Here is a 21,406-nt window from a genome sequence, read left to right on the forward strand (position 1 = left end):
CCTCATTTCTCTCTCCTCCAATTTCCCCATTAATTCATCCACAGTCTCAGCTTCACTCCCCTTACCCACCTCCAATTTCACCTCGACTGGCTCTGGTTKCATCTTCGGCTCCTCACAGTAAGCACGGGGAGCTGGATCAAGTCTCCTACTTGACCCAGCTACACTCCCCGAGAGCCCCCCCCAAGAAATTTTTGGGGTTGCCAGCCGCTCTGCCGTGCTAGCTCCTCATACCGGCGCCTCTCTGCTTTCGCTGCCTCCAGCTCAGCTTTGGGGCGGCGATATTCTCCCGGTTGTGCCCAGGGTCCTCCGCTGTCCAGAATTTCCTCCCAATTCCATAATTCCTGTGATTGCTGCTGCTGCTTTGTATCACGCTGCTTGGTCCTTGTATGGTGGGTAATTCTGTCACGATCGTCTTCGGGTGAATGAGTGGACCAAGGCGCAGCGTGATATAAATACATGCTCTTTTTAATGAGAGAAGAAGATGAACACGAAACGAAACACTTTACAAACTAACAAAACAACAAACGACCGTGAAGCTACAAAACGAAAGTGCACACACCAGCTACTAACGTTTAGACATAGACAATTACCCACAACAGCCTAATGCCTATGGCTGCCTTAAATATGGCTCCCAATCAGAGACAATGAAAGACAGCTGTTTCTGATTGAGAACCACTCAGGCAACCATAGACATACCTAGACACCTACACTGAACACAACCCCATAAACTCTACCAAACCCCCTAATACAATACAACCACCCAATACGAGACAAATACACACAAACATCCCCCATGTCACACCGTGACCTAACTAAAATAATACAGAAAACAAAGATAACTAAGGCCAGGGCGTGACAGATATTCCATAAAAAACATCAGCTGTTTCCAGCTACAATAGTCATTATCAAAATTAACAATGTCTACACCATATTTCTGATCAATTAGATGTTATTTTAATGGACAAAAATGTTGCTTTTCTTTCAAAAACAAGGACATCTCTAAGTGACCCCAAACTTTTGAACAGTGGTGTATATAAAAAAGCACAGAATACAAAAAGATTGAATAAAAACAAGTTCAATGTAGCTATATACCAGTATGTACTTAAAAACATAGGTATTATGTTGTGGAAAGAAGTTGTGTTCGTGTGTATGTGTGTTGGGGGGGAACGAACAAAATAAATGTCTTGTCAGTGTATCATTATATCTGCTTAAATCTATATGATTAACAAAATATATATGACTAATAGATAACATTTACAGATGCTTGGAATCCATGAACAGCCACTCGCCTGTGTCCCTCCAAAGGGATGGGTGGGATGGACTTTGGAGCAGGGACATCAGTACTGTCTGTGACTCCCACCAACCCCTCCGGTCTCTCGGGGTATAAAAACATTGTACTGGGGTTAAGGAATCAGTCTCGACTGAGTACTCTCAAACCTTAAGGAAAGCGCTTCAACGAACCCATCATGGGGGACGCAAAGCTCTGCCTTTTGCTACTTCTGAGCACCCTTGCCTTGGCCTGTAAGTATCTTTCTGACCTTTCCCTGCTTCTGGAAAACGTGGTTGATTAACTGTCTATGGAAAAAGGGTTTTGTAACACTTATCATATGTTTTAATTTGGAGAGGTTTATAGTTTTCAACAGATGCCAAATTGATGTCAAATAAGCCTATTTTGTATGAAATGTTGTATGTATTGAAATGTTAATATATCACATCACAAAGTGGAAGCATCTTACATTACCCTTATCAGGGGTAGGCACCTATATTCAGCCGCAGGCCGATTTTTTGTCAGAGCGGATGGTCAGGAACACAGTTATAATCATTTGTACACTGCAAATTGACCACAACTAAGGCCCAAAAAATATTGTATTTGCAAAATAAGAATACATTTTATATCTTGATTACATTAGGTCACGATCACATCTCTTTTTTTTATTTGTGGGACTACTTGGGTACAGATTTCCTAAATTTAACAATTTTTTTCTCTGAATTCCTGTTGATTTTACAGGCTTTTATGACAAAACAAAACAGAACAACAACAATTTAACAAAAAAACTTTGGGGGGCCAAAAGTAATCCCTCACTGTTGCCGCCCCCTGCCCTATATAACCCTTTCCTCATCTTCCGCCCCTCTTCCCAATCCCAACATTTTACACCACACATTTAAGAAAGATGTATTACATTCTTTTACAGAAATGTGCATCAAATATTGTACATTTTAAAGGTTAAAGGTGTGGTAGCACCTTGGAATCATCTGCCTTTAAAATGATCAGGCCAATATCTCGTTTAACATTTTTCATAGACTAATAAGCAAGACAGCTGCTAGTCACATTTTCAAATACACTGTATTTCAAAAGAAACGTACTTATGCATCTTTCCCTTACAGATGCCCAAGACAATGCTGAAGAAGAAAATCCAACATGCTTACGTAAGTGAAAAATCACAAAGGCTTTGTTTTAGCTCTAACAGAAAGCAGGCGATTTATTGCCATCGGACACACACCCAACAATTACTACCGAGATCAATAAAGAGTCCAATTCTATGTGTTAAGCAGTAGTAGATGAGCTTGTTTGGAATATAATTAACGATCTGTCTTAACTTTGCAATATATTTCTGTCCTCCACCCTAGTGGCAAAAAGGTATAAGAGCCTTCACAAATATGAATACCAATATGAAGCAGAGTCCCTGAATGCCGTGAACGGAGCTTCCAACCTCAGGAACGGACCAAAGGGATCTTGCAAGGTAAGCCCATCAATATATCAATATTACAGTAACATAAAAGTTAAGCTGTGTACATACTGGTGACTCATGAAAAAACTGAATGTCATTGTTTGCAATAAGACAACGGCAGAAATTTCTAGCAAATTTGAACACAAGCTAGCATGTTCTAATCACATAGGGTAGCCCACAAGTTCTCATGCTGTCATGCTGTCCCGTCTCCTATGTTTGCAGAATAAGTAAACATTGTGACCTCTTTGTCTCCCCCTACAGGTCGAGATTGAAGTTCCTCAGTCTTGCAGCTACATCCTGCGCACCACAGGCTGTAGCTTGAGTGAGGTTGTCGATATGGACTCAGAGGGCAACCCTGTGTTCGGACCTGCCCCCGGATCTGATGCCTTCGCTGCTGCCATGGAGAAGTAAGACCCCAAAGGCTGTCACACATGCCCTAACCCAACCCTTGTCCCCAATATTTGTTAAAAATTCCTTGTCCTCTCTTCAATTAAGCACATTGTAATTTGGAGTTAACAACTGGTATCCAACCTTTCACCTCTCTGTCCCTGCTCAGACATCCTCTGAAGGTTGTGGTTGAGGGAGTGTACGATGTGAAACTGTACCCTGAGGAGGATGAGTCCGTGACCATCCTGAACATCAAGAGAGGTATCGTCTCTGCCCTTGCCGTGCCCCTGCTGGAAGAGGAGAACAACAAGAAAATGGTATGTTGATCTTCTCAGAAAACACCCTAATCATAACTACACACTTTGTATTACAGTGTAGTTTCAGTGATATGAGCAAGTCATTTCTTATTGAGTACTTTATTACGCCAATGGGTACTTTAGAGTAGCCTAGTGGTTAGAGCACTGGACTAGTAACCGAAAGGTTGCAAGATCGAATCCCCGAGGTGACAAGGTAAAAATCTGCCATTCTGCCCCATAACAAGGCAGTTAACCCATTGTTCCTAGGCTGTCATTTAAAATAAGAGTTTGTTCTTAACTGACTTGCCTAGTTAAATAAAGGTCAAATAAACAGTGTACCTTATTACTCCATATTATTCAATACAATTGGAAACTACCTGGTAAACAAAGGTACATATTGGTGCTTGTTTTAGTGAATCCAAGAAACAAAAATGTAATTATTGTGTAATAAAGCAATAATAAATTAAAGGGAATGCAGTACTGTTGGCACGCCGACGTGATGCACTACAAGGTACAAGACTAGCCAAGAAAATTATGTTCATGGCTCTGCAGAGAGCAATTTGTCACATTCAGTTTTTCAGAAAACATAAATCAGTATTTATATTTATTCAAATATGACAAGGGTCATTGACTTTCCCCTCAGCCCACCATCCACGGCATGTGCAAGACCCACTACATAGTCAACGCCATGGAGGACATCGCTACTGACATCACTCTCAACAGGGACTTGTCCAAATGTGACCACTTCATCCCCCAGAGGGACCACACCAGCCCCCTGGCCCTCATCTCTGGCATGGTAAGACTGGAAAACAGTAAAAGTCGCTGGTTAGATTCTGAAATACACCCTAAATAATTTATTAATCCTAATTCACTTTTTAACTCCTTTCCAAAAACCATTCAAAGTAATTATCTTTCTCCGCTCCAGTAGCTGAAATGACAACTAATATTACTCCTTATTCACTTTTTAACTCCTTTACAAAAAAAAAACGAAACAATAATAATTTCTCCTCCTACAGCACTATCCTCTTGCTCAGCTGATCAGAAGCTCCCAGACCTGCAACTACAAGTTTGACAATGACAAGAAGCACATGATCTCTGGTGCCTGCACTGAGAACCACATCCTGGTGCCTTTCTCTCACAAGTGTGTAAAACATTATGCCTATAATGTTTTATGAAATACGTACCTGCAATGTTAAGAGATGTTGCATACGTCTTTATCATCTCTTTGGCTTTCCACAGGGGAGAGTATGGAGTTACCAACGTTGGCAAGCAGTTCCTGACTCTGCTGGAGGTTTCCACATACAATGAGAGAGTTTTTGACCACAGTAAGTATCACTTACATTGCATTCTAATTATGAAGATGATTGAAAAAGGATTTCACCCGCTCAGTGTCAAAACTGACTTTATCTTCCTGCAGATGTGGCCAACCTCAAGGGTCTGCCAATGGAAGCTGCTGAGGACAAGAGTGTTGTTCAGGACAAGGATGCTACTCTGGCCGTCCTGAGGGAACTGGCCACTCTGTCCAACGGTGAGAGGAGAGCCCACCTCTTCCAGCAGCTTGTGAGCATGGTCCGTGGAATGAAGGCTGAGACCCTGAGCCCTGCTATCCCCGAGGCCCTGAAGGTGTCCGGATCCCTGACCTACCAGGTTCTGGCCCAGTGCGGTACCCCAGAGTGCAGCAGTGCCATCATGCAGATCCTCAGGACCTTTGACAACTCTGCCTTTGAGGTTGATGCCGTCGTGTTCGCCTTGGGACTGGTCCCCAACCCCTCTGCCCTCCTGGTCAGCGACATGCTGGCTATGGCACGGTACAAGCAGAGCAAGCCTATCCTGTATGCCCTGAGCAATGTTGTCAAGAGGTAAACAGACATTTTAAAGCAACATATTTTCTAAATGGAACTGAGCAGATGCAGACAATGAAATTCTTATGTTGAATTTCACATTGTGTTCCTCATCAGGTTCTACAAGGCTGAGGGCAAAGTGACCCCTGAGATCGAGGCTGTGGCTGAGTTTGCAGTTGCCCAGCTGGGTGACTGCACCGGTGACAAGGAGCAGAACTTCCTGACCCTGAGGGTGAATGTTCCATCGCTCTCCTTAGCTTTTTCAGATTTACTCACACAGCAAGCAACAATTTGAATCAGAATAATTCATGTTTGCTTCCTTCTGCTCCCCAGGTTATTGGTAACATGGCTGCAGCCATGGGAGCCGCTAGTCCTGCCCTGAAGTCTGCTGTGATCCAGTGTGTAAACGAGCCCGCCGCTTCCCTGGAAGTCCAACAGGCTGCCATTCAGGCATTCAGACAGACCCCTGTCCCTGAGGAGGTAACTCACTCTTATCCTATTAGCTTTAAAAAWATATATATGGAAACCGTCAACTCTTTGTTCACTGCAGAACWGTTATACACATTCTCCTGTTTACAGGGCAGAGAGGTGCTCATGCAGGTTCTTTTGAGTGGTGCTAGCCCCCTGCAGAAGCGTGTTGCTGCCTACCTGGTGCTGATGAAGGACCCRCAGCCTGCTGAACTGGCTCAGCTGGCCGCCGCTCTGCCCATCGAAGAAGACCAGCAGGCCAAGAGCTTTGTCATCTCCCACCTGACTAARATACTGGKATCCACAGCAGCRGAGACKCAGGAGTACGWGAGATATCATCTGCAGTATTTACTGCCTCAGCTAACAGAAATATTCTGTTCGATTCTCCCCTCCTCATCATAGGTTTGACCATYTAATAAATTATTCCWTCCATTAKAGGCTGAGACAGAAYATTCTTGATGCCCTGCAGGYCAATGAGGTTGGAACTGTCATGGATCCCACCAAGTTTTCCCGCAACTACAWGATCGGATCTGTGCAAGGAAATATGCTCTTCGAGGGCACCAGCTATCTGCCCAAGGAAGTCATGCTGGAGATGACCCTGAAGGCCTTCGGCTACAATGTTGACATGGTGGAGGTAAAAAATACTATTTGAGTTGTTTCCCTAAAAACTATTATAGGGTTGATGTTTTTTTGCAGAATATACACTTATTTTTCTATCAGTCTCATGGTAAACATTCTCTTCACTTGTAAGGTTGGCATGGAAGGCAAAGGACTTGAGCCAACTGTTGAGGCTTTGTTCGGAGAGAACGGATTCTTCCCTGACACAGTTCTAAAGACCGTCTACTTCGTTTCTGACAAGATGCCTCTGCAGGTTAGTGAGGTCATGAAGAGGATGATGCCCGCTCTGAAGAAAGACAGAATGAAGAGACAGGTATTCAAAACCATACTATGTTCTTCCTCTTTCCTTACCAAACATTTGAATTTGTGTGATTGTAATCCTAGTTATTTAATTGTAGCATGAGCTAACTGCCTCTTTCCTTGAAAAAAATATTCTGTAGGCTTCCCAGAACATCGTGAGAGAAATTGGCCGCAACCTCAACAAACTGGTAAGGAATCTGAAGGCTCAGGAGTCCCCTGAGGCTATGATTTACCTGAGACTGCTGGGAAATGAACTTGGATACCTGAAGACCAATGAGATGGAGAAGATGGCCTACTCTGCTGGTCTGATGATTGACAACGTACTCAAGATGTTCCCCACAGATGTATGTACAAAATACATTAAAGTGCAACACTATCAATTCACATAGACATTAATGATAGTTTTTGAATCTATAGGTTAATCAATCAATCAATCAATCAAATGTATTTATAAAGCCCTTTTTACATCAGCCAATGTCACAAAGTGCTGTACAGAAACCCAGCCTAAAACCCCAAACAGCAAGCCATGCAGATGCAAATATCACTGTCAAAATACTTCTGGAGCTCACCGTATATAAGGGGAACATAGTGGAATCAAAGTAGCAAAACAAACTAGTCTTTAACATTGTGTACAGTCCTCAAACACTGTGGGAGTTGAAAACCAGAAAAATCCCTTGCTTTCATGCCAAGAGTGTTTAATAATGTCCTAATATGTCAGACTAACCAGTGACGTTATCAATAACAACACAAGGTAAGAGAAGACAGCTTCATCAAGTTTGACTCTCAACCAGGGAGGGAGTGGCCCTACTTTAAGTCTGGAGTCTAGTGCAGTCAGAATAGAACAGTGCTGGTCATAAGGAGGGGTGAAAATGTGAGGGGTGAGGAGGGTTGAGAATTAATCTCACAAGAATGATATTTAATGATCAAAAATGTAAACTACCCTAACTCTGAAATCTACAGTTGAAGTCGGAAGTTTACATACACTTAGGTTGGAGTCATTAAAACTCGTTTTTCAACAACTCCACAAATTTCTTGTTAACAAACTGTAGTTTTGGCAAGTCGGTTAGGACATCTACTTTGTGCATGACAGAAGTAATTTTTCCAACAATTGTTTACAGACAGATTATTTCACTTATAATTCACTGTATCACAATTCCAGTGGGTCAGAAGTTTACATACACTAAGTTGACTGTGCCTTTAAACAGCTTGGAAAATTCCCCAAAATGATATTATGGCTTTAGAAGCTTCTAAAAGGCTAATTGACATCATTTGAGTCAATTGGAGGTGTACATGTGGATGTATTTCAAAGCCTACCTTCAAACGCAGTGCCTCTTTGCTTGACATCATGGGAAAATCAAAAGAAATCAGCCAACGCCTAAGATTTTTTTTTTGTAGACCTCAACAAGTCTGGTTCATCCTTGGGAGCAATTTCCAAATMCCTYAAGGTACCACGTTCATCTGTACAAACAATAGTAACACACAATAGTACGCAAGTATAAACACCATGGGACCACGCAGCCGTCATTCCGCTCAGGAAAGACGCATTCTGTCTCCTAGAGATGAATGTACTTTGGTGCGAAAAGTGCAAATCAATCCCAGAACAACAGCAAAGGACCTTGTGAAGACGATGGAGGAAACAGGTACAAACGTATCTATATCCACAGTAAAACGAGTCCTGTATCGACATAACCTGAAAGGCAGCTCGGCAAGGAAGAAGCCACTGCTCCAAAACCGCCATTAAAAAAGCCAGACTACGGTTGGCAACTGCACATGGGGACAAAGATCGTACCTTTTGGAGAAATGTTCTCTGGTCTGATGAAACAAAAATAGAACTGTTTGGCCATAATGACCATCGTTATGTTTGGAGGAAAAAGGGTGAGGCTTGCAAGCTGAAGAACACCATCCCAACTGTGAAGCACGGGGGTGGCAGCATCATGTTGTGGGGTTGCTTTGCTGCAGGAGGGACTGGTGCACTTCACAAAATAGATGGGATCATGAGGTAGGAAAATTATGTGCATATATTGAAGCAGCATCTCAAGACATCAGTCWGGAAGTTAAAGCTTGGTCGCAAATGGGTCTTCCAAATGGACAATAACCCCAAGCATACTTCCAAAGTTGTGGCAAAATAGCTTAAGGACAACAAAGTCAAGGTATTGGAGTGGCCATCACAAAGCCCTGACCTCAATCCTATAGAACGGAAAAAGTGTGTGCGAGCAAGGAGGCCTACAAACCTGACTCAGTTACTCTCAGTTACGCTCTGTCAGGAGGAATGGGCCAAAATTCACCCAACGTATTGTGGGAAGCTTGTGGAAGGCTACCCAAAACGTTTGACCCAAGTTGATCAATTTAAAGGAAATGCTACCAAATACTAATTGAGTGTATGTAAACTTCTAACCCACTGGTAATGTGAATAAATAAATAAAAGCTGAAATAAATAATTCTCCCTACTATTATTCTGACATTTCACATTCTTAAAATAAACTGGTGATCCTAACTGACCTAATACAGGGAATTTTGACTAGGATTAAATGTCAGGAATTGTGAAGAACTGAGTTTAAATGTATTTGGCTAAGGTGTATGTCAACTTCCGACTTCAACTGTACATGTTCCACAGCTGATGAAGGGACTGATGACCAACGCTGACAATGAAGTCTTCGCCCATTACATCTTCATGGATAACGAATTCTTCCTGCCAACTGCCACTGGTGTACCACTGAAGATTGCCCTGTCTGGTACCTTCACCCCTGGCATCAAGGGAGGACTGCACATTACACCCGACATGGTAAACTTTTATATTTATTTTCACTGATCTGTTTTCTATTTGTAGTAACCCTAATARATGTGAKSTCCGTCAGTCTTTTTGCATATCTATATAATATACTTGGACTGATCCCTTTCCCACAGAGCGAGGTCTCCTTCATGCCCTCCGCTGGAATTGAGTTTGTGGCCCGGGTTGGTTCCCACATTCCTGAGTACCTTCTCTCTGGCTTGGAGATGCACACCAGCCTATACCATGAGAGTGGGCTCAGCGCTAAGATCGTCATGGCCGACAACCAGGTCAAGCTGACCATCCCTGCTCCTCAGGGTCCTGCCAAGCTCATCAGCATCACGTAAGTGTCAGAGTATCATTCAGATAACACTTGATGACCAATATTTATCAGAGCCTAAACATTTCCTTTCCGCGACCCCTATTATAGCAACAAGCTGTTCGAAGTGACCTCTGCTGGAGTGAAACCCATCCCGTCTCTGGTAGAGGACAGAATTGATGTGTCTGAGTGCACTCCATTCTTAGCTGGTATGAAGTACTGCAKCACCCTTCAGTACTCTGATGCTAGCTCCCATGACACTGCACCCTACTTCCCCTTTACCGGAGATAGCAAGTAAGTACTAGTTCTATGCAAATACATTTTAACATGCTCCATTTATGTTTTCCTATTTTCAGGTAGAAATTGATCTTAGACATAACTTTTGGAAATGAAACATTTATTTAGGCTTGCTGTGGAGCTCCGCCCCACTGGTGAGGTCACTGAATACACGGCCACCATCGGCTACGAAATCCTCAGGGAGGGAGAAGAAGGTCGTCAGAAAGTTGACACTGTAAAGATGGTCCTGAAGGCAGAAGGTATGGTCCTGAAGGCAAAAGCTCGAAGTTACAAAAGCCCTCTTTTAGAGTAACACAGTCCTTCCATTTCTGTCGTACAACATTTTCCTTGGTGACTAACTTATTCAGTTTATCCTGGACACAGGTGCTGACCCCACTGAGGCCACAGCCACTGTGAAGTACAACAGGAGGAAGAATGTCCTCACCACCGACATCCAGATCCCTGACTTTGACTTGGAGGCCGGAATCAGACTGGGCGTTGTGGATGGCAACACCAAGGGCAAAGGAATACACTCCATCTCCATTGACCTCATCAACAAGAACATCCCTCAGCTGTCCCTGGTTGGCCGCGCTAAGTAAGCTGACAATGCTGCCCCACAAAGTACTTCCCTGTTTTGGTTTCTTCTGTTTTCCCTTTCTTCCAAATTCCAACTGACTCATGGTTTTCTATGCAGAATTGAGGCCATGAAGGATGCTATGCTGCAGGTGCAGCTGCTTGTCCCTTCAATCAAGGCTGACGCCACAGTTACAGCCAACGTGAAGCGTGGTGAGGAACTGGAACTTGAGCTTGAGAGTGACATCAAGCTCCCAGAGACCACCTCAGTGCAAAAGATCACCCTAAAATATGGTATGCAGGCTTTCAATATCGACCAACCTTTGTACTGTATTGTTTTGCTTATTGATCAATTTTAACTGTACGTTTCTGAGAGCTTTGCCAGGCTTTAAATGTCAAGTATCCATGGGAAAGTCATTAAAATTAAATTAAATTTACAATGAATTTCTCCTACTTTGTAGATGACGAGAAGATTGTGGCTGAGGTCAAGTCTGACATGAACTCTGAGATCCAGAACATCCTCCCTCACGAGGCAATCCAGAAGATGGTCAGTGATGTTCTTGATCAGCAGGTGGGCCAGACCGACATGAAGGTCCGTCACATCCTCACCAAGTCTGTGGAGGTAATACTTAAAAATATATACTTTTATCGTCTGATCACTGTTTTGTCTACTCTGAACTTAATATATGACTATATATTTATATTACAGGCAACCAACAACTACCTGGAGAAATATGCTGCTGATATCCCGTACATGCAGAACCTGAGAGTCCCTGGGATGCCGGAGATGACTCTGCCTGAGAAACTGTTCCTGAATGCGTAAGTTACATCAATCAACTACCATAAGAATCATTTTCTATCAATACATTAACTGATTTTTTTTTTGGGGGGGGGGGGGTTCCATGACTAATTAGATTAAATATAATTTTCTTAAACAGTGAGGCCACAGCTGCTTACCACTTCAACAATGAGCGTATCTTCATCGCCATTCCCCTGCCTCTTGGTGGAAAATCATCTGAGGAGCTGAACTTCCCAGCTGCACTGACCACACCACACCTGGTTCTGCCCCTGCTTGGCTTGGACATTGCATCCATGGAGATCCCCATCCCTGAGCTTTTCATCCCAGAGACCCTTGATGTGTTTGTGCCCCTCTTCGGAAAAGCTCAGCTGTCCACAAAAGTGAAGAGCAACTTCTACAACTTGGAGGGCTCAGTGTCTGCTGGCAAAGATGCCGTTGAGACACCAAGCTATTCTGCCAAYTTTGATGTGACAGGCAGCTGCTCAATGGAACTCCTGTGCATCAAGATTGAAGGTAGTGCTCCACCTCCAGACATTTTCTAATGTCTTTGTAAATAATAGAGAATTACACCATCTGGAACATGTTTAGTTGTGCAATAATCAATAATTGTTCCTTCTGTGTTGTAAATAGGATCTGGATTGCTTGCCACCACTSCTGCTGATTCCATCAAGGCCCATGTGAAGACCTCCGTGAGCCACAAGCTCATTGATGCCAGCATTAGCATAAGGGAAGTTGGCACTGTTACAGACAACAAGATCAATGTGAAATCCAGCAGCAAAATCGAAGCAACAAGCCCCATGGGTCTGAGTGTAAATCTAGAGCACACCGGCCAAGTTGGCTTCAATACTGAAGTGTCAATATTCACTCCAACACTGAAGATCTCTGGTGATAGCAACTTGGAGGGAACAGTCAAAGCAGGACATGTCTATGGCACCACAATCACCACACAGTCTTTTACCATCTTCCCATTCAGACCAGAGGCAAAGATTGATTCTTCCCTGAAAATTYATTCAACCATTCTTAAGGCCCAGAACACCATTGCTGCATCCTTTGCCAATGGCGAGCTYTCTGTTGTGTCTAACACGAATGCATTCGAAGACATCCTGACCCATGCTGCTGAACTTGCCTTCAAGGATAACCAGCTGTCRCTGAAATGTGACACCAATGCCCTTGCCCTTGGCATGAAGATCCACAACCAGGRTGAYGSTTCTGTTGGCTCTGGAGCAGTCACAATCAAGATGGAGWCCAACYCTGAKRACTCWYKGAATCGCATATACTCTCTTSTCACTGSCTCCCTGGATGTCAYTGGCCTGGCTGTGAACAGTGATGCCACTGTAAAGCTGCTTGAGAACAAAGCTGRACACAAAGCTACCCTGACKATGAACAAGGATGGCCTGGCCACAWGCGGAACAARCACCCTGCAGGGCCCGTTCACCATGGAGAACACCTTCAACGGTGGAATTGATGCCTCCAAGGCTACTCTGTCCATTGAGACCAAGAGTGCATTGAATGACATGAAGGTTGAGAATGCCAACTCACTGACCATCACTCTCTCCASCCTTGCCTTCAKCTCAAAGGCTGAGGCCATTGTCAGCGAGAGCACTTCCTATACACATGACATCACCATTGACRTGCAGGACTACACTGCCTCTGTAAATYTGAACAATYACCTGAAACTGCTGGGAGCCAACCTAGTCAACGAGGCTCAGCTGAAGGCAGTGYTCTACAAAATTGACTTTACTGGAAGCCTGAAGGCGGCCTATGGTGAGGAAGAGCTCAAACACACCTATGAGATCAACTATGCAGACTTGACCGCTAATGCTAAGTGCAGCACTACTGGAAAMCTCCTTGGTGCTCACATGAGCCACAACARTGAGCTTGAAATTATTGGCCTTGCTGCAAYGATCCAKAATGAWGCRCGCTTCAACTCCCAGCCMTTCCGKTTCGACAACACCATCCGTGCCAGCATTATTCCCTTCYACTTCAATCTTGARGCCATCTTRAATGCTGATGGTGACCTGACCRTGTATGGCAAGCAGAGCGCTCAGCTCTATGGAAAGTTCCTCCTTAAAGCACAGCCCCTGGCTTTTGCCAGCTCTCATGAATGCAGAGCTTCTGTCACCCAGCAGCTGGACAATGGCTTCTACCTGGAGACCACACTGGACAACAAGATGGACACACTTTTGACTCCCCAGGAGCAGAAAGCCACAATCAGGGTGAAGTCCAAGGTGAACAACCATGCCCTCAATCAGGAAGTGAGTGCCTACAACAATAATGAAAGGCTTGGACTGGAGCTGTCTGCAACCCTCCTCACCGGCCTCCTGAACATAGCTGCCAGTGAAGACCAGGAATTCACAATTTCTGGTTTCCTGAAGTATGATAAGAACACTGACAGTCACTTGATTAACCTGCCCTTCCTTGAAAGTTTGCCTGCAATCCTGGAAAACATCAAGATCACTATTGTGAGCATGGCAGAGAAACTGCAGAATTACATTAACAGTGAAGAGATCAAGGCTAAGCTTGAGGCTCTGCCCCAGCATGTGAGTGACTTTGTTACCAAACTGAATCTTGAAGGCAAGGCTGTCCAGCTCAAACAGGACCTGATTACCCTCACCCAGGTGTATGCCATCTCTCTGGAAGACCTAGAGGCATTTCTGGTGAACCTCAAGACAGCTTTTGAAAACCTGCTGATTGATCTGTCATCCCGCATTCAGGGAATTGTTGATGTTACCAAGGATATGATTGTGAATGGCATCCTGTCTGAAACTGTCATCCAGAGGCTCAACCAGGAGCTGAATGCCATCAACAAGGAGTATCAATTAACTACAATGATCATAGCTGTCATTGATGCCATTGAAGAGCTGATCAAGCAGATTGACATGCAGAAACTGAAGGACAGCAGCATTGCACTCCTGCACGACATTGATGCCCAGTTTCAAATCAAGGCTAAGCTTGAAAATGCAGTGAGTGAATTGAAGCAGTTCATTGAGAACTTTGACAGAACCCAATTTGTTGAGGATCTGAGGAACTACATTACCTCCCTCAACTTGGAAGCTTATGTTGAGCAGCTGATAGATCAGTTTCAGCAAGATTGGCAAAGATTCAGCAAGGCTATTGAGCCTGTCAAGGCAGTGATTCAGGATTTCGACATCTTTGGTAAGTTGAATGCTTTCCATGCCAAGTTGACAGAACTGATTGTCAAATATGATGTTGACAAGAAGGTTGAAGCAGTCCTGGAGAAGGTTGTGGACCTCATTAAGCAGTTTAAAATTGGTGAAACAATTCAGGTCCTTGTTAACAAGCTGACGGCCATCGATATCCCAGGGAAGGTAATGCAGATGCTGGAAGAAGCCATCAACTACTTGAAAGCTACTGAGATCAAACAGGTGATTGACCAGCTGAACGAATATCTCGACTGTGTTGTCCAGAAGCTGAAGTCATTTGATTACAATGCCTATGTGGATGAAACCAACCAGATGATTGCTGAATACACCGCTCATGTGAATGAGCTGATCAAGGCACTTGAGATCCCACAGAAACTTCAGGCTTCAAGAAAGTTTGTCAACTTTGTTGTGTCATCTGCACTTAACTACATTGAACATCTTAGGGAAATCAAGGTTGCAGACATGATCAAAACAGTGAAGGACATGGTCGACCATGCCATCCTTAATGACCTTAAGGCAATTTCTGACAGCCTGAAGCAGAGAATCACTGATATGGACCTCAGAAATTATATAATCTCCTTCCTGCATCAGCTGAGCGAACACTACACCATGGTCACCACCATCATCAATGAGGTGTTCGGCAATGTGTTTGAGGTGATCCAGAAGTTTGCTGGTGAACAACAAATTGTCAGCGAGGTCAAGCAGATAATTGAGGGWGTTGTTACTGGACTGAAGACAGCTYAGCTGGACTTRCCTTCATTCACCATRCCTCTCACTGACCTGGTCATGCCCTCCATGAAGGTCAGCCTGGAGAAGCTTCAGGAGATTGAAATTCCAACACAGCTGGATATCCCTGAGTTCACTATCCTGGGTTTCCACACAGTGCCAGCCACCACCGTTTCCTTTGACGATATCAAGCAGAAGGTCACAGAGCTCATKGARTTRATTGTCAACTTTGAGATCCAGAWMCTTYATTTGGATGRTTTCTRRGGAGACCTGYCCATGAGCTACCTGCCAACCCTACCTGACATTACTCTCCCAGAGATCACATTCCCAGAGTTCTCCTTCCCTGCCCTCCCTAAGATGGCCYCAGAGAAGCTCCTAGAGATTCCAACTCTCCAGATCCCTGAGATCAAGCTCCCTGCCATTCCCAGTGAGATCAGTCTCCCTTGCTTTGGCAAGCTCTATGGAAGATCAGTGTCATTCACCCCAGTCTACAGCATAGGAGCTCTGCTGAGCTCTGGAACAACACTGAAAATGAGATGACTCCTCAGTTCACTGCTCTCCTGGACCCAGGCCACATCACCCAGTATTGAGATCCTCAATTTCACCTGAACTCCAGTGTTCGTGTTGCCATCCCAAAATGAGACGCATGATTGTTGCAGAGACCCTTACGTTCATTCACAATGCACTTGCAGTTGAACATCAGGCATCAGTGATCATCTACGGATCTTCATCCAGCCTCAGCTAAGACCACAGTCAAGGCAACCATTGCACAACTACACGGCTGACATTATCATAATGCTTTTGCTATGGGGGTGGAATATCTGCCTCTGTGGACACCACCTACAACCACCAGATAAATATCCCAATCATTGGTTCACCAATGGAGCCTCTGTGACCCAAAGGTTGTTGCCCGCCTGGAGGACACAACAATCACTCTGACCGTTGGAATGATTGCTATGAAGTTCAACTTTCACGAGGGCACACACAAGTGTGACCTTCACTTCGCCATCAGTCCCAGCACTGCTAAGCTGACAATCTCCGCTGACACCGACACTGRCCTTCTGAAGATGAAGCAGACCYTGAACGCTGATGCAGTCATMRWCKGTCACATCACATTTGAMGCCCGSTRTGAYGCAGAAGGCCCAGKSYTCAAGAACAGCCTTCTGGTGGRATCTGGAAATGCRYARTWMGGAMATWTGAAYYTTGAACTGAAGGCAAACCATGACACAGAGCTTGTTGGAGYTCTCAGTGGAATCSTGTCKAACTCACTCAKCYTTYWYATTKATCCWAMTGAYGTTGTCTTTGACTTCCAGAACAAGGGAAACACCAAGCTRKGCTTCAACGAGGCACTGYTGGCCAAGATTGATCTCCAGAATGACTACTCTGCCARKATCAAGCCTGAAYCTCAACAGATCAACACTGTGGCTCTTGCCCGTTTCAACCAGTACAAATCCTCCTACAACTTCACTATTGACAACAACGAAAAGGAGGCTGGCATCTTTGCTACCATGAATGGTGAGGCAAATCTTGAATTCCTGACAAACCCCATCAGCATCCCAGAGATTGATCTGCCCTTCATTAACATGCACATTCCAGCCATCAGCGATCTGAACCTGTATGAGCATACTGGCTTGAAGAACATCGTGACCACCACAGAGCAGTCTATTGATGTTGATTCCAAGATCCTGTACCAGAAGAGTCAGTTTTACTCTCTGGGCAACCTGATCACCGAACTCTCCCTGAAGTCACCCATCTTCAATCTGAATGCCAATGCCGGACTTTACGCTGAGGACGACGTTGTGTTCCGTCTCGGAGCTACCACAGCCTCCGTATTTGAAGCTCTTAAGGTCAAGCTTGATGGCACCAGCAGCCTGACCACTAAAAGAGGACTTAAGCTGGCCACATCCCTGTCTCTGGAGAACCCCCACATTGAGGGAAACCATGACAGCACAATCAGCCTGAACACTGACAACCTGGAAGCTGCGGTGTCTGTGGCTACCATTGCAAAGATTGCTCTGCCCATCTTGAACCTTGAAGCCAACCAGCAACTTGTTGCAGACACCAAGACCAAGCCAAATGCTGCCTCTACATTGAAGCTCAAAGGTGATTTCAACCTTCCCCTTATCAAAACAATTGGCAAGGTAGAGGCTGACCACAGCCTGAAGCTAGAGGGAACCCTTGAGTACATCTCCGTGGAGTCATCCATCAAGGGCAACATTGATGCCACAATCCTGGAATACAATGCTGTTTTGGGAGCTCTGGACAATGAAGCTAACATCTACCTGAATGCTGATGGCCTACGCTCCACCTCAAAGGTCACTGCCAATGCTAAACTCAGCAACGGTGASACAARTGTCCTGGAYATGGATGTGGARGAGAACCTGGCTGTTGAGGCATCCGTGAGCCYTGTGTATGCAGTGCTGAAATTRGRSASCAACAARYAYGCCAATGTGATTACCTTCAACACCAAGGGAAAGCATGTAGCCCAGGCTACCATTGACTTTGCACCATTGACATCACTGACTGCTGATGTTGAGATTGACATGTCTCAGCCAAGCAACGTGGGTGACATTTCCTTCTTTGAGAAGACTGCTGTCGAGCTGACAGGTACCAAGCAGAAAATCTCTACCACCGCCAAGATTGCCACTCCTGTGTACACCACAGATATGGCAGCTGAGTTGGAGGGTGATTCCCCTGTCTTCAAAGCCACACTCAAGTCATCTGCTACCTCTGCCATTGTTCTCATGGATTATGACGTGGATGGTAAATTTATTTGAAATTTGCATTATTTTTAAGTAATAGATGAAAAACGAATCATATTGTCACCGATCTTTTACTGTAAATTGTTATTCAAATGATTTGTAACTCTAACTACTTTCAACAGCTTCCATCAAAGCAAATGTTGAGAATGAAGCCCTGGGCTTGACTGGCAAGATGATCCTGACCCATGCTGACCTGACCATGGACATTCTGAATGTGATTACACACTCTATGAGGTAATAGTTTCTTTTTAACAGACCCCTTCTCAATGTATAATACCCATTGGGACATTATTTAGTCTCACAGTGTTAATCAAAATAACAGACATTATGTAGATTTGAAGATATTTCAATATCAGTTAACACAGTTGGTTTAATTTGATTTGTGAATACCAGGAAGAAACGCCAAGATGAGGGAAGGTAAATATTGTAAAAAGTATCTTAACTTCCTTATCTCTATGTCTGAGATAAAACAAAGGCTGAGCGTTACTTTTAGAACTACCTTAACCACACAAGTATAAATGAAGATGGCAACTGATTATGCTTGTCATGTTTTTCTTCAACTTCTTAGTGTCTCCCGCCACACCCTGAATGTGGACATCATCAGCCCAACCTTCACTGATGCGAACTTCCGCTACGCTGCCCGCAGAGATGGCGTCAGGGCTTCCATCTCTACTCCATCCACTGGGTTATTGGGTCTTGAATTCCAGGGCAGGAAACCATCTGAGCTGAGCGCTAGACTCTACAGCCGTTATGCTGTGAGTGTCTTTCATATTTTAAAATATTTATTGTGCGCCTATTTACACGTCAGATACATGTCACCCTATTGTTAAAGTATTTTGAAATTGTTATTTACTCTTATGTTTTTCCTATATCCAACAGTCTGCCCCAGAGGATGATGTTGACATCTTGGTCATCAGAGTTACTACCAATGACGCCGGTAATCTAAAACTACAGGTTGCCAACAACAAGGAGGCCCTCCACGACATGCTCCTGGGCCTGAAGGAGAGACTCCCTGCCATCACATCCACCCTGGAGAACTTCGTAGACAGGTTCGAGATCTACACGCTCATCCTAACTTCAGGCGAACACATTGACGAAGCCTTCAATGCTGTCTGCCACCATGTTCTCCAGCTGTCAATCTTCTTCAGGGACACTGTTGCCCAGTATAATAAAACCATCCAGGTCTTCCTGGATGCTGCCATTGAGTTCCTGAAGGAGACTCAGTTGAAGCTGCCTGGCTATGAGGAGATAACCGCCCTGCCTGTGCTGCTCCTCAAACAGCTGACCAGCGCCATTGCCTCCATTCTTGAGCAGGCCATCCAGATGATCATTGACAACATGGAGTCATGGAGATGAGCATGTCTGTGGTGAACCAGCTCAATCTCGCCATCACTGGTCTTCTGCAGCAGGCTTCTGATGAGGCTTTCGTGAAAGTTAGTGGAAGGCTTGAGAACGACCTTCCCTTTCCCTTCCACCAGTGAGATACCCACAGACTAAACCCTGAGTATATTAAACACTGCCATCTGTTAAACACGTATGCTCGCTTGGGAGGGAAAAAATTGACACTTAGCCCAATAAGTGTTTCAGCATGTATTTATAGCAGTCAAGTTAACATGTACAACTTGATAAAAATATGTTGTATTATTATTTTGTGTAAATGACTACTGATGTACCAACATGGAAATGCAATACTTTGTTGTGTTCCACTTCCCTTGTATATCCTATTCAAGATGGAAAGAGTGAAGTGTATCAATAAAGTCTATTATAAACTGGGTGGTTCGAGCCCTGAATGCTGATTGGCTGACGAGTATGACAAAACATTTATTTGAACTGCTCTAATTACGTTGGTAACCAGTTTATAATAGCAATAAGGCACCTCTTGTGGTATATGGCCAATATATCCAGGCACTCTGCATTGCGTCGTGTTTAAGAACAGCCCTTAGCCGTGGTATATTGGCCATATACCACACCCCCTCTGGCCTTATTGCTTAATTATACCATACAGCATTAATTATTTTTAAGCATTGGGTAAAACATTATAAACCTCACTTTGTGGTATTTTGTATATTTTAGGCTTTCAAGTATGTGTTTAAACGCAGATGTTGCTCATCATGTTTGATTGCATTGACACACATTAGCTATATGTGGTCACTGTGTGTTTGTGTATGCTCTGTTGAAGGTCTTGAGACCGAAAGCTAATTAAATGAAATTTGTGCATTGATTCTGAGTGTGCGGAGACTTTATTCCATTACGGTATTGCTCTTCATCTCCTGCACCTTAAGTACAGTCGGGTGTGTGACAGATCCTCCTAAGTTACTTCAATAGCAAAAAATAGGCAATCTTTTCTGAACCTTAGAGGGTGCCATTCTATGAGCATGGGACTTAACTTTGTTGCAAATTCATTCACTGAACTTCTCAACTGTCAAAACAATAACACGTTCTATACTCTTAAAGTCTCAAACTTTCAACAGAGAAACATTGCTTAAAAACAAACAATTTGTTAATGGTCTAGTTTAAGAAATATTCAAATCAAAGTTAAGCTTATGTACACTACAGTTCAAAAGTTTGGGGTCACTTAGAAATGTCCTTGTTTTTGAAAGAAAAGCTACTTTTTTGTCCATTAATATAACATCAAATTGATCAGAAATACAGTGTAGACATTGTTAATGTTGTAAATGACTATTGTAGCTGGAAACGGCAGACTTTTTATGGAATATCTACAGTTGAAGTCAGAAGTTTACATACACTTAGGTTGGAGTCATTAAAACAATTTTTTCAACAACTCCACAAATTTCTTGTAAACAAACTATAGTTTTGGTAAGTCGGTTTGCACTTTGTGCATGACAAGTAATTTTTCCAACAATTGGTTTACAGACAGATTATTTCACTTATAATTCACTGTATCACAATTCCAGTGGGTCAGAAGTTTACATACACTAAGTTGACTGTGCCTTTAAACAGCTTGGAAAATTCCCCAAAATGATATTATGGCTTTAGAAGCTTCTAAAAGGCTAATTGACATCATTTGAGTCAATTGGAGGTGTACATGTGGATGTATTTCAAAGCCTACCTTCAAACGCAGTGCCTCTTTGCTTGACATCATGGGAAAATCAAAAGAAATCAGCCAACGCCTAAGATTTTTTTTTTGTAGACCTCAACAAGTCTGGTTCATCCTTGGGAGCAATTTCCAAATMCCTYAAGGTACCACGTTCATCTGTACAAACAATAGTAACACACAATAGTACGCAAGTATAAACACCATGGGACCACGCAGCCGTCATTCCGCTCAGGAAAGACGCATTCTGTCTCCTAGAGATGAATGTACTTTGGTGCGAAAAGTGCAAATCAATCCCAGAACAACAGCAAAGGACCTTGTGAAGA

The 21,406-nt window shown here is 43.7% G+C and overlaps 1 protein-coding gene across 1 annotated transcript; it reads left to right on the plus strand.

Annotated features, from left to right (window-relative positions):
• The first annotated feature begins 1,415 nt into the window (after nucleotides 1–1,415).
• Nucleotides 1,416–19,798, plus strand: LOC111954077 (apolipoprotein B-100-like). The gene is given in 37 exon segments (XM_023973573.2): nucleotides 1,416–1,521; nucleotides 2,386–2,427; nucleotides 2,629–2,741; nucleotides 2,991–3,136; nucleotides 3,286–3,433; nucleotides 4,056–4,208; nucleotides 4,429–4,553; nucleotides 4,652–4,737; nucleotides 4,830–5,271; nucleotides 5,371–5,485; nucleotides 5,587–5,733; nucleotides 5,833–6,044; nucleotides 6,160–6,355; nucleotides 6,473–6,652; nucleotides 6,780–6,983; nucleotides 9,254–9,421; nucleotides 9,544–9,749; nucleotides 9,837–10,019; nucleotides 10,131–10,261; nucleotides 10,386–10,596; nucleotides 10,696–10,868; nucleotides 11,036–11,196; nucleotides 11,284–11,393; nucleotides 11,513–11,886; nucleotides 12,004–15,756; nucleotides 15,759–15,825; nucleotides 15,827–15,864; nucleotides 15,867–15,890; nucleotides 15,893–15,995; nucleotides 15,997–16,031; nucleotides 16,034–16,132; nucleotides 16,135–16,164; nucleotides 16,167–18,026; nucleotides 18,148–18,259; nucleotides 18,419–18,442; nucleotides 18,594–18,780; nucleotides 18,905–19,798. Coding segments are annotated over 37 exon segments (10,890 nt in total). The 5' UTR covers nucleotides 1,416–1,466; the 3' UTR covers nucleotides 19,382–19,798.
• The last annotated feature ends 1,608 nt before the right edge of the window (nucleotides 19,799–21,406 follow it).

The sequence above is a fragment of the Salvelinus sp. IW2-2015 genome, linkage group LG28 (assembly GCF_002910315.2).
Source record: "Salvelinus sp. IW2-2015 linkage group LG28, ASM291031v2, whole genome shotgun sequence".
Classification (NCBI taxonomy): Eukaryota; Metazoa; Chordata; class Actinopteri; order Salmoniformes; family Salmonidae; genus Salvelinus; species Salvelinus sp. IW2-2015.